The sequence below is a fragment of the Gossypium arboreum genome, chromosome 10 (genome assembly GCF_025698485.1).
Source record: "Gossypium arboreum isolate Shixiya-1 chromosome 10, ASM2569848v2, whole genome shotgun sequence".
Taxonomy (NCBI): domain Eukaryota; kingdom Viridiplantae; phylum Streptophyta; class Magnoliopsida; order Malvales; family Malvaceae; genus Gossypium; species Gossypium arboreum.
In genome coordinates this window covers 4370183-4383482 of record NC_069079.1, presented here as the reverse complement: position 1 = coordinate 4383482, position 13300 = coordinate 4370183, and the positions used below count along the sequence as shown (strand labels likewise).

The following is a 13300-nucleotide window of genomic DNA, read 5'->3' as shown; positions in this document are numbered from 1 at the left end:
TTTTGTTTATACAGTCGGTGCACATGTATTTATAGTTTAATATATGTGTTATAAAATGTTCTATGTTTGATAAAAAAATTAATTAATATAATATTAAAACTTTAAGGACTTAATTAAAATATTTTAAAATTTAAATTATGAAATTGAAGTTTTAGTTATAGTTGAAAGTCGTCTGGTGAAATTAATCCTAGAAAACAAAATAAAAAATCTTCCCTCTAATAAACAGTCATCTGACATACACAGTGTCTCTCTCGCTCGCTCACTCACAAAACACTTTTTCTTTACCCAAATTTTTAATTTTAATTTTAATATTTTTTTCACCGGTATACAGAAAAAAGACAACCCAAAGGGGAAAAAGAAAAATAATGGCGGTCGTATGTTCATTGATTGATGGAGCAAAGAAATAGAGAGGGAAAACAAAAAAAAACAAAGAAAAAAAGAGAAGGAAAGGGGAAGAAAGCAAACAGCAAAGGCAAAGAGCGGTAAATAGTACAAGTAGTCAGCAGCACGGAACTCTCTCTCATTCTCTCTCACTTTCCTTTCATTTCTCCTTCAGTAGCGACCACTCATCACCACTATTTCCATTACTGGAAACAAAAAGAGTCCCCCCTTCCCTCTCCTATTCCTTTAAAAACCAGTAAAAAAAATATATTTTCCTACATCCTCAACCGTAGCCCATAGATATATAAAACAAACATATATTCTTCTGAACCAAAAATATCTATAAATACCCAATGCTTCTTTTTTAAATACAGTTGGGACTGTACAAACGGGGAGAGAGAGCCAGCTTTGTGAGGAAGAAAAACAAAAACCCAAATGCATAATAATAATATACCCTTTGCTTGGTCTGTGTTTTTTGTTTTGTGAGTGAGAACAAAGATCTGGGCTTTTGAACTTATTGGTATCTTTATAGCTGAGATCTGTTGGGTATTCTTGTTTGCTGGGGTTAGTGGGTTACAAGCTTCGAGGAACTCAAAGGAGAAAAGAAAAGCTGTTGTTTTGGTCACACTTAAGGATCAAAAGTCTTTATTTTTGGGAGCTGAAATGTGGGGCTAAAGCGTTGAAACATTAAAAGAAGGGGGAGATTATGTTGTTTTAGCATTAAGGTTTTGGATCAAGAGAAGAACACTTTGGGTTTTTTTTTTTTTTTTGGTGGGTGGGGGAAGAACAAGATAGGAGGCGGATGAGGCTGAAAGCGATTGTGTTTTGTAGTAAAACCGGTTTCGGTTGAATAAGAAAGACAAGAAAGAAGTCTTGGGGGGGGGGCTTTGTATTTTTTTTGTTTTTTCTTTAAAGTCTGTTCTTTGATGTGTAAATTGTCAGCCTTTTGTTCAATTGGAGTTTGATTCTTGTTAAGGCATGGTGTTTTTTTTTGTGGAGACAAAGTAGTAAGAAGAAAGGTTTTGGAGTTTGGGTGTCCTTTGGAGGACTTTGGTCTGATTAAGGGAAGGGGTTTTAGGGTGGTGATCTTTTTTTTTCTTGAGGGTGCAAACTTGGGATTTAAAGGGTTTTTATTCAATTTGTTTGGAAAAGAAAATGAGACTTTCTTCAGCTGGTTTCAATCCTCCAAACCAGGAAGGTACGCTTCTCATTTATCAAATTTCTGCTTCTTTCTTTTCCTCTTCTATTTTATCTCTCTCTAATTGGGTTCCTTGGGAAAGGGGAAGGTGGAGGGGAAGTTGAAAACTATCATCATCCATTGGCTTTGTTTTTGGCTTTGGAGAATGTTGGAGAAGCTGATTTCTTTAAATGTTAAATCCCAGATCAGTAAATTTAGTTTATTTGGTGTCACCAAGTCTGAAATTCCAGCCATAGGAGACTTGTTGAAATTGTTTTACTAATCCATTTTTTTCTTTATTTTGTCTGGGGTAAAGATGATTGTTTTAAAACTTAATTCTACCTTGATTTCATTACTGTTTTCTCTATGTCAAACTGAGCTTTAATCTGTTATGCCTTGCTGAAATTGTGTCTTCCCTTAGATTGCTTGTTTAATTTACTAATTAGGGCTTGTTCTTTAATTACTATTGACCAGCTTCTTTATTTAATGTTCTCTTTTAATTTTTGTTGTTTTAAATTACTGCAAAACAGACACTGCAGGAGAAAAGAGGGTCCTCAACTCTGAACTGTGGCATGCATGTGCTGGACCTCTTGTTTCTCTACCACATGTTGGAAGTAGGGTTGTTTATTTCCCACAGGGTCATAGTGAGCAGGTTGGTATGCTAGAATTTGGGTTTAGCTTGTTCTTTGGTAATGGATTTTTGAAGCATATCTTTTTGTATTGCTGATGGTATGCCTGTATCAAGTAGCGGTTGCTTTATGAAGAATAAATGATGGATATTGTTTCAGTCTTTGCTAGGAAAAAAGTGAAAAACTTATTATCGTCATTACTTGCTCTTTTCCTATTAATTGAAACAATGTAAATTTTGTAAGTTTGATCTTTGAATGTCTCTTTGTAAGCACCAAATGCCATCTTACTGCAGAGACATTTGTCTGACATGAGCCACCCAGCATGACTCCAATTCATCTACTTTTTAGCTGCCATAATTGACTCTTTAGTAGATCTACAGTGGACTTGAGTCTTCCAGTATACGTTTTCAGCTTGATTTAAAAAAAAAAAAAAGGTAGATGGAAGCAGGTTTCTTGCTGGCCTGGAATTTTCTATAATTTCCCTATAATACTGTCTTATCAAAATCTAATGTCATGGAAAAAAATGGTTTTTCATATATGGTGAGAACCATTGGATGCTTCATTTTTAAGTTCTCACTGGTCATGGATCATAGGGAATTGCAAGTGGAGCTCAAACAAATATATTTCTGGTTGAACTGATGCCTTCATTGAGTGGTAATCCATGCATCTGAGATGGTGTGCTTTCCCTCTTTGGTTGGGCTGTAATGGCTTTCTTCCGGATTTTCTGTTACCATTGGCGTTGAGCAATAATTGCTGATCATTACTCTCTACTTTTTATATGAACATGCATGGGATGTTTCAAATATGTAGATTTTAAAGAAAAAGTCAGAGTCCGCGGCATATGAAATATGTTCATGTTATCATTCTGGTTCTTTCCATGTACTGTGGTTCATTGCATTTGACTATACATCATATCCAGTAACCAAACATGATTAGTGAAAAGCATAGATTGGCGGTTTACTTCGTAGGTAGCTGCAACAACCAACAAGGAAGTGGATGCCCACATACCGAACTACCCAAGCTTACCTCCACAACTTATTTGTCAGCTTCATAATGTTACCATGCATGTAAGGCTTGTTTAGTTTGGTTTTCTGATGATGTCTTCCATTGGACTTGTCTCTGAAGCCTCAAAATTTGTCTACTTCAGGCAGATGTCGAAACAGATGAAGTATATGCACAGATGACCTTGCAACCGTTGAGTCCGGTATGCTATTTTCTGTTGGTTTCTTTTGATTAATTTTCATTCTTATTGATTGTTTCAAGTATTGAAGATAACTTTTTCTACAGCAAGAACAAAAGGAGGCTTATCTACCTGCGGAATTGGGCACTCCCAGCAAACAGCCAACAAACTATTTCTGCAAAACATTAACAGCCAGTGACACAAGCACTCATGGAGGGTTTTCTGTTCCTCGCCGAGCAGCTGAAAAAGTTTTTCCTCCACTGGTATCATGTTGTCACCATAAGTGTTAATATCCGTTTGTGTTTTTGGTTGCAATGATTTATTTATAACTTTATGCTATCAATCTCTTGCAGGACTTCTCCCAGCAGCCTCCAGCTCAAGAGTTAATCGCAAGAGACTTGCATGATAATGAATGGAAATTTAGGCATATATTTCGGGGTGAGTTTATGAAATTGTAGAGAATGGCCTTTTATCGTATAGCAAATGGAGGTTTTATTCCCTACATAAAGATTTGCTAAGGCTATAAATTGTACTTAACTAACATCATTGACTTGTTCCCATGCAGGCCAGCCCAAAAGGCACCTCTTGACGACTGGATGGAGTGTCTTTGTAAGTGCTAAAAGACTAGTTGCAGGTGATTCAGTGCTTTTTATATGGTAGGTTGCTGGCTGGTCTTCTGTTTTACCTTTAGTTGCACCAGAACAGAGCTGTTTTTTTTTTTAACTCTAGCATTCTCATTGTCAAGTGGATAATTCTAGCTGTTCTTCAGTTTGACTTTGGCATTCTTTCCTGATAAAAAATCTTGAGAATATTGGCTATTGTTATTTTATTATTTTCTTCCTTGTGTATTTAGCCAAAGAAACACTAGCGGATTTCCATAAATAAGCTTGATTTGACATTTGTTTGGTGGAAGTTATTGAGTTTAAAAAGATTCTTCAGGGATTCTATTGAACCTATTTTTACTCTTCACACATTATATGAAAGTGCAGACATGAGAATACTATCTCTCGGTTTTTTTCTGCTTCTCCAACATTTGTGGTTCTTTAAAATGCCATTTGCTGTAGATTGTTGGTATGTTGATGCTCAAGGCAGCGTATGGATTATATTGACAGGAATGATAAAAATCAATTACTTCTTGGCATCCGGCGAGCTAATCGACCTCAAACTGTAATGCCTTCATCAGTGCTATCAAGTGATAGCATGCATTTAGGGCTTCTTGCTGCTGCTGCTCATGCAGCTGCAACAAATAGCCGGTTCACTATATTTTATAATCCAAGGTATGGTGCCACTGCCATGCTTCTGAGATTCTCTCTATTCATATTTTCCAAGTTCCAACTAGTGATTCCTCAACCCATCTAAACTTATTCATGTTCAATTCAGGGCTAGTCCATCAGAATTTGTCATAACTCTCTCAAAATATGTCAAAGCTGTCTATCATACTCGAGTTTCTGTTGGAATGCGCTTTAGGATGCTGTTTGAAACAGAAGAATCCAGCGTTCGTCGGTAAGTTTTTTTTTTATTTTACTTTTGATAGTTGATTCTTACCATTTAGAATAGCTTACCTTATTAAAGGCTTAGATTATCATCCTTTTAAAGGTGGAACTGATGTCTGACTGGCCTGTCTTTCCTTGCAAAAGATTATTTTGCAGTTATGCTAGATATGTTTTGTTTCCTGGCTTTCCTTGCAAAAGATTGTTTTGTTTATGCTCATTTCTAATGCCTTTGTCTATCATTCTTTGCTTGTGTCCCATCTCTTAAGTTTACTTGTGAACATTATGTTATTTATATCTGATGATTGGGCATTCTTTAGATACATGGGGACGATAACTGGCATAAGTGACTTAGATCCTGTTCGGTGGCCAAATTCACATTGGAGATCAGTCAAGGTATGTCTACAGTGGTTCCCTTGATCATTTGTTTTTTAAAATTTACACAATTGTTGTTTTGGATTTTTTTATCTATGGTGCTAATATATCATGGAATTTAACTTATTTGTGCAGGTTGGCTGGGATGAATCAACAGCTGGTGAAAGGCAGCCAAGAGTTTCCTTATGGGAAGTTGAACCATTGACAACATTCCCAATGTATCCATCTCCATTTCCTTTAAGGCTTAAGCGCCCATGGCCTCCAGGATTACCTTCTTTCCATGGTATGCTAGTCATTTAGTGTGTGTAATACTTGAGCGTCCTTGTTCCTTTTGATTTGACTTCCTTTGTTCATAGGCCTCAAGGATGATGATCTTGGCATGAGTTCACTTATGTGGCTACAAGGAGATGCTGGTCGAGGAATGCAGCATCTAAATTTTCAGGGTATTGGAGTTTCGCCATGGATGCAGCCGAGGCTAGATGCCTCCATGCTTGGTTTGCAGACTGACATGTACCAAGCTATGGCTGCTGCAGCATTGCAAGAGATGAGAACTGTGGATCCTTCCAGATCTGGAGCTGCTTCCCTTCAATTCCAGCAACCCCAAAATGGCCCTTGCAGGCCTGCTGCTCTAGTGCAACCCCAGATGTTGCAGCAGTCTCTGCCTCGGGCCATTCTTCAGGGTGTTGAAGACAACCAGCATCAGTCTCAGCCACATCTACTTCAGCAACAATTGCAGCACCAGAATTCATTTAATAACCAACAGCAACACCAGCAGCAGCCTTTGTTTAACGACCAACAGCAACAGCAGCCACAGCATTCAATGTCCCAGCAGCACCAGCAACTGGTTGATCATCAGCAGATTCCTAGTCCAGTGTCTGCCATGTCACAGTATGCTTCAGTCTCTCAATCTCAGTCATCACCGTTGCAATCCATACCTTCACTAGGCCAACAACAGAGTTTTTCTGATTCAAACGGGAACCCTGTGACCAGCCCTGTTGTTTCTCCTTTACATAGTCTTTTGGGTTCTTTCCCCCAAGATGAGTCTTCCAATCTGCTCAACTTGCCTAGAACTACCCCTGTAATGACTACTTCTGCATGGCCATCTAAGCGGGCTGCCGTTGACGTTCTCTCATCTGGATCTCCACAGTGTGTTCTACCACAGGTGGAACAGTTGGGGCCTTCCCAGACAAACATGTCTCAAAATTCTATTTCATTGCCACCTTTCCCTGGCAGGGAGTGCTCGATAGACCAGGGGGGTACCGACCCACAGAGCCATCTCTTATTTGGTGTTAATATAGAGCCTTCATCTGTTCTAATGCAAAATGGAATGTCAGGCCTTAGGGGAGTTGGCACTGATAGTGATTCCACTTCTATACCCTTCTTTTCTAATTATATGAGTACTGCAGGGAATGATTTTTCGGTTAATCCAGCAATGGCACCTTCCAGTTGTATTGATGAATCTGGATTTTTGCAGTCTCAGGAAAATGTGGGCCAATCAAACCCACAAACTAGAACCTTTGTTAAGGTTAGTTGCTTTTGCTTTTAATTTATGAGTTCAATTTGGTTTATGAACGTTGATTTTCTTTAAGTGTTGCAAGTTTGATATGTTTGCAGTTTTATGTGTCCTTGTTTTTTAGGCTATTGTTTTGATAATTTAATGTGAACGTTTTCAATATGTAATAGGTTTATAAATCAGGGTCCTTCGGGAGATCATTGGATATTTCTGCATTCAGCAACTACAATGAACTTCGCAGTGAACTGGCACATATGTTTGGCCTTGAAGGCCAGTTGGAGGACCCTCTGAGATCAGGCTGGCAGCTTGTATTTGTTGACCGGGAGAATGATGTTCTTCTCCTTGGCGATGACCCCTGGCCGTGAGTTCCCATTCTTACTAGATTTTTCTTGAGCACCCTAGATTGCATGTTTGAGTTCATTTAGTCTATAATAGATTATTGCATTCTGTCGTATAAAACTATTTTTGACATGCATAAACTTCGATCGTTTTTGATGCATGCATTTAAATCTCTTCTGGGGTTTTGCATGCCTACTTTTGCTAATTCTGGATTTTTTTTATCTTCAAACCAGGGAGTTCGTGAACAGTGTCTGGTGTATCAAGATACTTTCCCCACAGGAAGTGCAGCAGATGGGCAAACGAGGCCTGGAGCTTCTAAACTCTGTGCCAGTTCAGAGGCTCTCTAATGGCAGTTGTGATGACTATGTGAGCCGGCAGGATTCGAGAAATCTTAGCTCTGGTATCGCCTCCGTGGGTTCTTTGGACTACTGAATGAAATTCATCCGGTTATGATACTGTTTTTCTCCTGTAATATTATTGTGTCTTGCAACCCTTTTTATAGTAGGTGGAAAGAGCTGCCTAACTCTAGCTTGAAGTTTATATTTATAAAAAAGCTAATAGTAATACTGTAATTATAAAAGATCTTTGTCGCCTATGTTATTGAAATATCCACACTCCATATGTATTAGGATATATCAATATTTATGAAGCAAACTTAGCTTTTTCCAACTCACATTCTTTGAGTAGTCAGTTTATTTTAAAATGAGGGATCCGAAACATTTGAAAATGAACTTGATGTTGAACTAATTTTTGAAGTTTCCTTTTAAAATTCTCTTCCAAGAGCCATGTGATGGGTCCTTGAATTATCTGTCAAAAACCAACCTTTTCATCTCCTTAGTGAAAATGGTCCCCTATTTTTCTTGGTCTGTTCCAACTCTCACTATCATCATCAGCTCATCACAAAGCTAACAAAGGTTGTCGATATCGAACCTGAAAGAAGAGACATGTACCATCATCCCTATTTGTTGAAAGTGAGACTAATCCAACATATCCTGGAAAAATCTAGTATAGGGAGTTGCTAGAAAGACTGATGAATGATGGTTGGCTCCTAAGTTGGAGGTTTTTGATGATGATGATCCCATTGCAGTTTCATTGGGACAACACATTGATGAAAAAGTGAAACCATCTGCCTGCAACTCTGTCTCACTAAATTGTGACTAATACTTCATTTTAGAGGTGAAAATTTTTGCTGCAACTCAAAATGAGAGATGCTGTCATGAGAACCCTACAAAATAGTTAAGGTTGCTTGGTATTTGAACAAAAAAACAGTGTGTTTCAGCTCATTTGGTTGAAAAATAAAGAGGAATCACATGCAGCAGATGAAATGGAAAGTTTTGCAATAATTCATATAAGCCTAACTGATGGGGTCAAGAGCTTTGATGTCGGTAGACCCTGACATGTGAGAGAACTGTCCTCATTCTTCTACCATCATCCACAAGGCCAATTTCATGGGAATTTCTATCACATTCCAATTTCCAAAATTCAATGAATTTAAAAAGGAAGGGATGGGAGGGGATATTAGTTGAGTTGAGGCCTCTCTTTTTGGGGTTGTAGGGACTCAAGTGGTCAGTGACCAGTACCAGTAAAGGCGGAAATGGAAGGGTGGTTTTTGTGTGACTTGCATGTTGTGGGGGCATTTGACGATATAGATAAGGTAAAGCACCCATCAACACTAAAGAATAGTACCAAGATTCATAATTAAAAAAGGGTGTTGGTTTGGTTGGCAATCCATCAATCTCTCCCTTCTCAAAGACCTTTTTTGTGTCCTTTTCCCACTCATCTTTAACTTGCACTGCATAAAAAAGGCTTTTGCTTGACCCCATCTTCTTCTGCCAACCATGTTACATGGCCTAAAAGGATTCAAACTCGTTTACTACGTGTGACTTAAATGTTGGTAACCAAATACACCACAAAGATTCTATTTTAGCTGTAACACAATTGCCAGTGGTGAAGTAGAGGAAGATGTAGATATTTTATCTGTCAGATTTTAAGGCACTTCTGTTGATAGAATTAAGTCCTTTTCAAGGCCTACAATGGACATAGTATAGCAAGCTCGGTTTACCTTAAAACATGTTCCTATTTCTACATTTGGATAAGTTCATATTCCCAACTTGCATTATTGCCAATGGCCCTTCACCAAGGGCCCAAATTATGCCGAACATCAAACAACTTGAAGCCCTGACCACTGCATGTCCTGTCCAATCTAGTCTTTTTGAAAGGTTGAGGCTCAAGCCCAAGTTTTCATGGCCATGCATCAATTGCACTATTCATTTCAATTTTTCATGTAACACCACAAAAAAGGACCCAAGGCAGCCAATAACAGTTCATTAGGCCATGGCTAATGCACACAAAAAAGAGTAAGAGATGCTACTTTGGCTCAATAAGAGTATTGAGACATTTTGCCGTTATCAATTGTGGTGCTTATATTATGACAGCCAACCACAACACATGTAATGAGATGATGCTGGCAATTTTCCGGTTCGGCGAATATATTCCCCTTGAGCAGAAGTTCTTTCGGCATCTCGATTTTTTCTGGCTTCAGCTGCAGCTCGTTTTTCCTCTGCTCTTTGCCTTGCCATAGCAAGCTTCTTCACCATCTGTGTTTGAGCTTGGGCTCTCATTTGCTCTACTTTTGCCTGAAACAGTAAAAAGACCTATAACTATTGCCAATACTTACTGCTCGGCATATGACCCCGGAAAATTATCCTTTTTATGATTGATCATGACCTTTCCGGTTAAGAGAAGACTCGAATCATAATCTTTAGATTTTGTAATGGCGTATGATTTAGTTAGCTGCATGACCTCAACCGGAAACCAACCATATCAAGGTTCAGTCTTTTTCAATGAGCTTTTTCACACACAATATAATTACTTTTGATTTTTGAGTATGTGATCACGAAAGGGATTTTGAATACCTCGATTCTCCGCATTTCCGCTTCTAGTTTTGCTCTCTGCTGACTCTCCCATGCTTGAATTTTTATCTCCTCGCGCTTATACCTGATAATTTGAAATATGCAATCAGATAAAGGAACTTGATGGAAAATAGTCTGAGCATACAAGCGTTGCATGAATTTGCAAAATATTCGGTCGTATCAGAACCTTGCATTATGCTTAGACTTTTCGGCTTCCTCCCATGCAGCTGCTCGTTTTTCATATTCAATCCGTTCAAGCTCCTCTATATTAGTGGTTTCGACTGAAGATGTGTCCTTCTCCTTCTCGTCTTTGCTTGCCCAAGCAGCAATATTCATCTTCCCAAGCTGGACACCAAGGGCTACGATCTCTCTCCTCGTCTTGAGCTTCATTTCTTGCTCGGACAATTCTTGCTTGCCGCTATCGCCAGGATGATGTGACTCAGAATCTGTAATGTGATTCAAAGGTGCTGATGTTGGTGCCCCGCTACGAGGAGTAGAGGGTACCGAAGATGTTGGACTTCTGAGCGGGGTTGTTGCCCCTACAGGAGTAGAGGTCCTAGATGGCTCTTGACTTGTAACAGGGGTCATTTCAGTTCCCATATCTCTCATACAAACGGATCGAATTGTGGGCAGAACTGCAAACCCAAATCTAAAGGTATGAGACAAAGATTAAACTAAAAAAGGAAGAACAAACTCGAAAAGGTCCCCTCCACATTCCTTAAAACCCTAAACCCCTAAACGCTAAGAAATCATCTCATGCATATGTAATTATAATGGCTTAACCCTCATAACCCCTTCACTCAACGCATAGTATACATTTGGAGGCCAAAAGACTGAAAGCAACAGTGGCTCAGCTCCATGGCTTAATATGTTGCGAGTCGAGCATTTCAGTGTTCTTAATCACATTATAAGCAATGTTCATTATGGAGACGAAATGATACAATAGACTGTATAATCAACCTTGAAGCGAGGTATATATCTCTTCAAGCAGCAAACATATAAGCAAATTTACCTGTTGTATCTTCAGCTGAACTTTTCTTACAAGACAAATCCATCTCCCAATTTTGAGCTCCCGAAGGCATAAAAGAGAACTTTTCGAATGGCATCTGCATAGCATCAGCTACTCGATTAACATGTAATCGATGGTCAGGGTTTGCAGACTCTGGAGCAACTCTCATCATATTCGTAATTGGAAATCGGTTATTAGCTTGGCCGTGAACTGCATTCTTCTTGGCATTAATAGCTTGCACGTTTTGTCGGTTCATTATCCATTTCTCCGCATCGTTCCACTTAGACGACGTAGGTCTGGAATATGTCCTTGTCACGGAACCGTGCACCGCTCTCTCCCCTTTATGAAACTCAAAGCTCGACGAACTGGCATTACTATCAGAATCGAGATTTTCATCTTCAAATGTCCTCATCGGATGAACCGAGCTCGAATTACTGTTATCGCTCTTCGAGAATTGCTGCAATTTAGCAGGGCATCCTTCAATGTTCTCCCTTGGGAATGATTCTTTTGACTGACTAGAATCCATCACTAACTCATTAGATACTTTAACTGCAACTCAATTGAACATGTTTAAATCAGCATGCAAATTTAGATACAGCACTGAAGATGAAATAATGAAGAAAATAGAGAAAATAACAAACCTTCATTGTCAAAGTCTTCATTTTTAGAGGCTAAGAGACTGTTGATAAACTCAGCATCTTCAATCCTAGAAGGAGATGTTCTAGAAGAATTGCTCTTTGATCCATCTTTTTTTCTCATATGATGAGGCCCCATTAGCTTCATCCTCAATTTACTTGGTGAAATACTACTCTGCAAAGTGTAGATGAAATAAGGGATTGAAAGAAAAGAAAAAGAACCAATCTTTAATCCTTGACTTCAATTTCAAATGAATCAATGCACTAAAATCATTTTTTTTGTGAGCTCATATTAAATTGTGGTTAAAATACCAGAAAAATAATGAAATTTTTTTCTTCTATTGTCTTGCTTCCATCAATGAAAAGAAAATGTAACACAAGCAAACTAAATTTTCTCATCACTTCATTTTTGGCCCAAAAGAGAATCAAACAAATAATCACAAGAACAGGTAAAGCTGTAAACTTTAAATTTTGTTTTTTTATTTTCAAAGCCATTCACTACCCAAAGCTTTTTTTTTCTCTCAATTTTTTTCACATTCCATCTACTTTATAAAAGTTACCATTAACAATTCATTAACCACAACTTCAAAATCCCCCATTAACATACAAAAACTCAAAGAAAAAAAAAAAAGATTACCTGAACTGTGTCTATTCTTTCATACTCCATTTTAGATCTCTCTCTAATGAGGCTATGTTTTCCCTTTCTTTCTCTCACTCTAAAGTTTCAACCTTTCTAGACAAATAGCAGAGAGATAGGGGCAACAAAAGAAAAAAAGAACATGACAAGCTCTATGTTTTTGAGTGTTTTGTAGTGGACAAGTGTGTACATATGACTTTGACCATTGCTCAAATCATAATTCTCTCGTCTTCCCCACTTCACCACCACACTTCATTACAACCTTCTGACTTTTCACCCATTCCGGTCTCGCCACGTCATCATTTTGTGGGGTCCACTTGATGTGCTCGTATTTCAAGGCTGGCGCTCTTCTAAAGTTTCAAACTTTGAACTCAAAACTGTCTGGTGGTTAATGGCCAATTACTACAAAATTTAACAAAAACCAGTTCTATTTGTAGCAATTGAAAATCTTTTGGTTTTTTCTGAAGTTTTTTTTTAATTCAACAAAATTACAAAGGAATATAAGGAAATGATGAAAAACTAGGATTTTTCTTTTTTGATTTTACAAAAGTGGGAATTTCATTTTGCTCTGTATGATAACTCGCATTGCCTGATAAAACACAGTAACTGGGTCACTATCAATCATTCAGAAAAAAAAAACCATAATTATAAACCTTTTTTTTGCTTTTTTCTAGCACTGTTGTGTTTCCTATAGGAAAGGAAAACAAATTTCAAAGAAAAATTAAAGGATTCAATTCATTAATGAAGTAATGGAAGAAAAACAGAAAGGGTTGTTCCAAAAATACAAAATTCATTAAGTTAGTATACTCTTTCTTTAGCATTAATGACTGCAAATTTTGACTGGTTTCTTAAAAGGGTGATCATGGTCCTTTTTTTTTACCAACTTGAAGAACTTTCTTTTGTTTTCTTTTTTTTTTTTTTAAAAAAACTCCTTTTTTGCAGACAAAATAAGAGCAATTAATGTTTTTTCTCTCCCTTTATATGAATAAATGAGTAAAATTCCTCGATTAAAATTTGATGTTG

The 13300-nt window shown here is 37.8% G+C and overlaps 2 protein-coding genes across 5 annotated transcripts; one reads left to right on the top strand and one right to left on the bottom strand.

Moving 5' to 3' along the window:
* Positions 1–237: 237 nt before the first annotated feature.
* LOC108489274 (auxin response factor 6) lies at positions 238–7753 on the top strand. Of its 4 annotated transcripts, XM_053020033.1 has the most exons (15): positions 243–1579; positions 2089–2214; positions 3160–3254; positions 3335–3391; positions 3475–3630; positions 3721–3805; positions 3933–4023; positions 4480–4644; positions 4748–4870; positions 5178–5253; positions 5368–5515; positions 5589–6488; positions 6639–6757; positions 6916–7106; positions 7318–7753. In XM_053020033.1, the coding sequence occupies exons 1-15, from the start codon at positions 1537–1539 to the stop codon at positions 7514–7516; spliced, it is 2574 nt and encodes an 857-aa protein (XP_052875993.1). In that variant the 5' UTR covers positions 243–1536; the 3' UTR covers positions 7517–7753. The 4 variants fall into 4 exon arrangements, with proteins under 4 accessions (XP_052875992.1, XP_017649179.1, XP_052875993.1 ...); XM_053020032.1 differs by having other exon boundaries at positions 238–1579; positions 5589–6757; XM_017793690.2 differs by having other exon boundaries at positions 242–1579; positions 2089–2210; positions 3156–3254; positions 5589–6757.
* A 1388-nt stretch (positions 7754–9141) lies between these two features.
* LOC108487629 (uncharacterized) lies at positions 9142–13085 on the bottom strand. The gene is made up of 6 exons (XM_017792011.2): positions 12278–13085; positions 11647–11815; positions 11009–11554; positions 10184–10631; positions 10000–10081; positions 9142–9720 (listed from the first exon to the last, which is right to left on the bottom strand). Exons 1-6 carry the CDS (start codon positions 12305–12307, stop codon positions 9511–9513), a joined length of 1485 nt encoding a protein of 494 aa, XP_017647500.1. The 5' UTR covers positions 12308–13085; the 3' UTR covers positions 9142–9510.
* Between the last annotated feature and the right edge of the window lie 215 nt (positions 13086–13300).

What these genes read in the sequence shown, in the direction of transcription:
- LOC108487629 (XM_017792011.2), bottom strand. Translation starts at nt 12,307, where the DNA reads ATGGAGTATGAAAGAATAGACACAGTTCAG. An exon ending in AAAGAATAGACACAGTTCAG is followed by an intron (nt 11,816 to 12,277) that starts GTAATCTTTTTT and finishes TACACTTTGCAG; the next exon opens with AGTAGTATTTCACCAAGTAA. An exon ending in TTCAGCTGAAGATACAACAG is followed by an intron (nt 10,632 to 11,008) that starts GTAAATTTGCTT and finishes TTGGGTTTGCAG; the next exon opens with TTCTGCCCACAATTCGATCC.
- LOC108489274 (XM_053020032.1), top strand. Translation starts at nt 1,537, where the DNA reads ATGAGACTTTCTTCAGCTGGTTTCAATCCTCCAAACCAGGAAG. An exon ending in GGGTCATAGTGAGCAGGTTG is followed by an intron (nt 2,215 to 3,159) that starts GTATGCTAGAAT and finishes CTTCGTAGGTAG; the next exon opens with CTGCAACAACCAACAAGGAA. An exon ending in TTCATAATGTTACCATGCAT is followed by an intron (nt 3,255 to 3,334) that starts GTAAGGCTTGTT and finishes TGTCTACTTCAG; the next exon opens with GCAGATGTCGAAACAGATGA.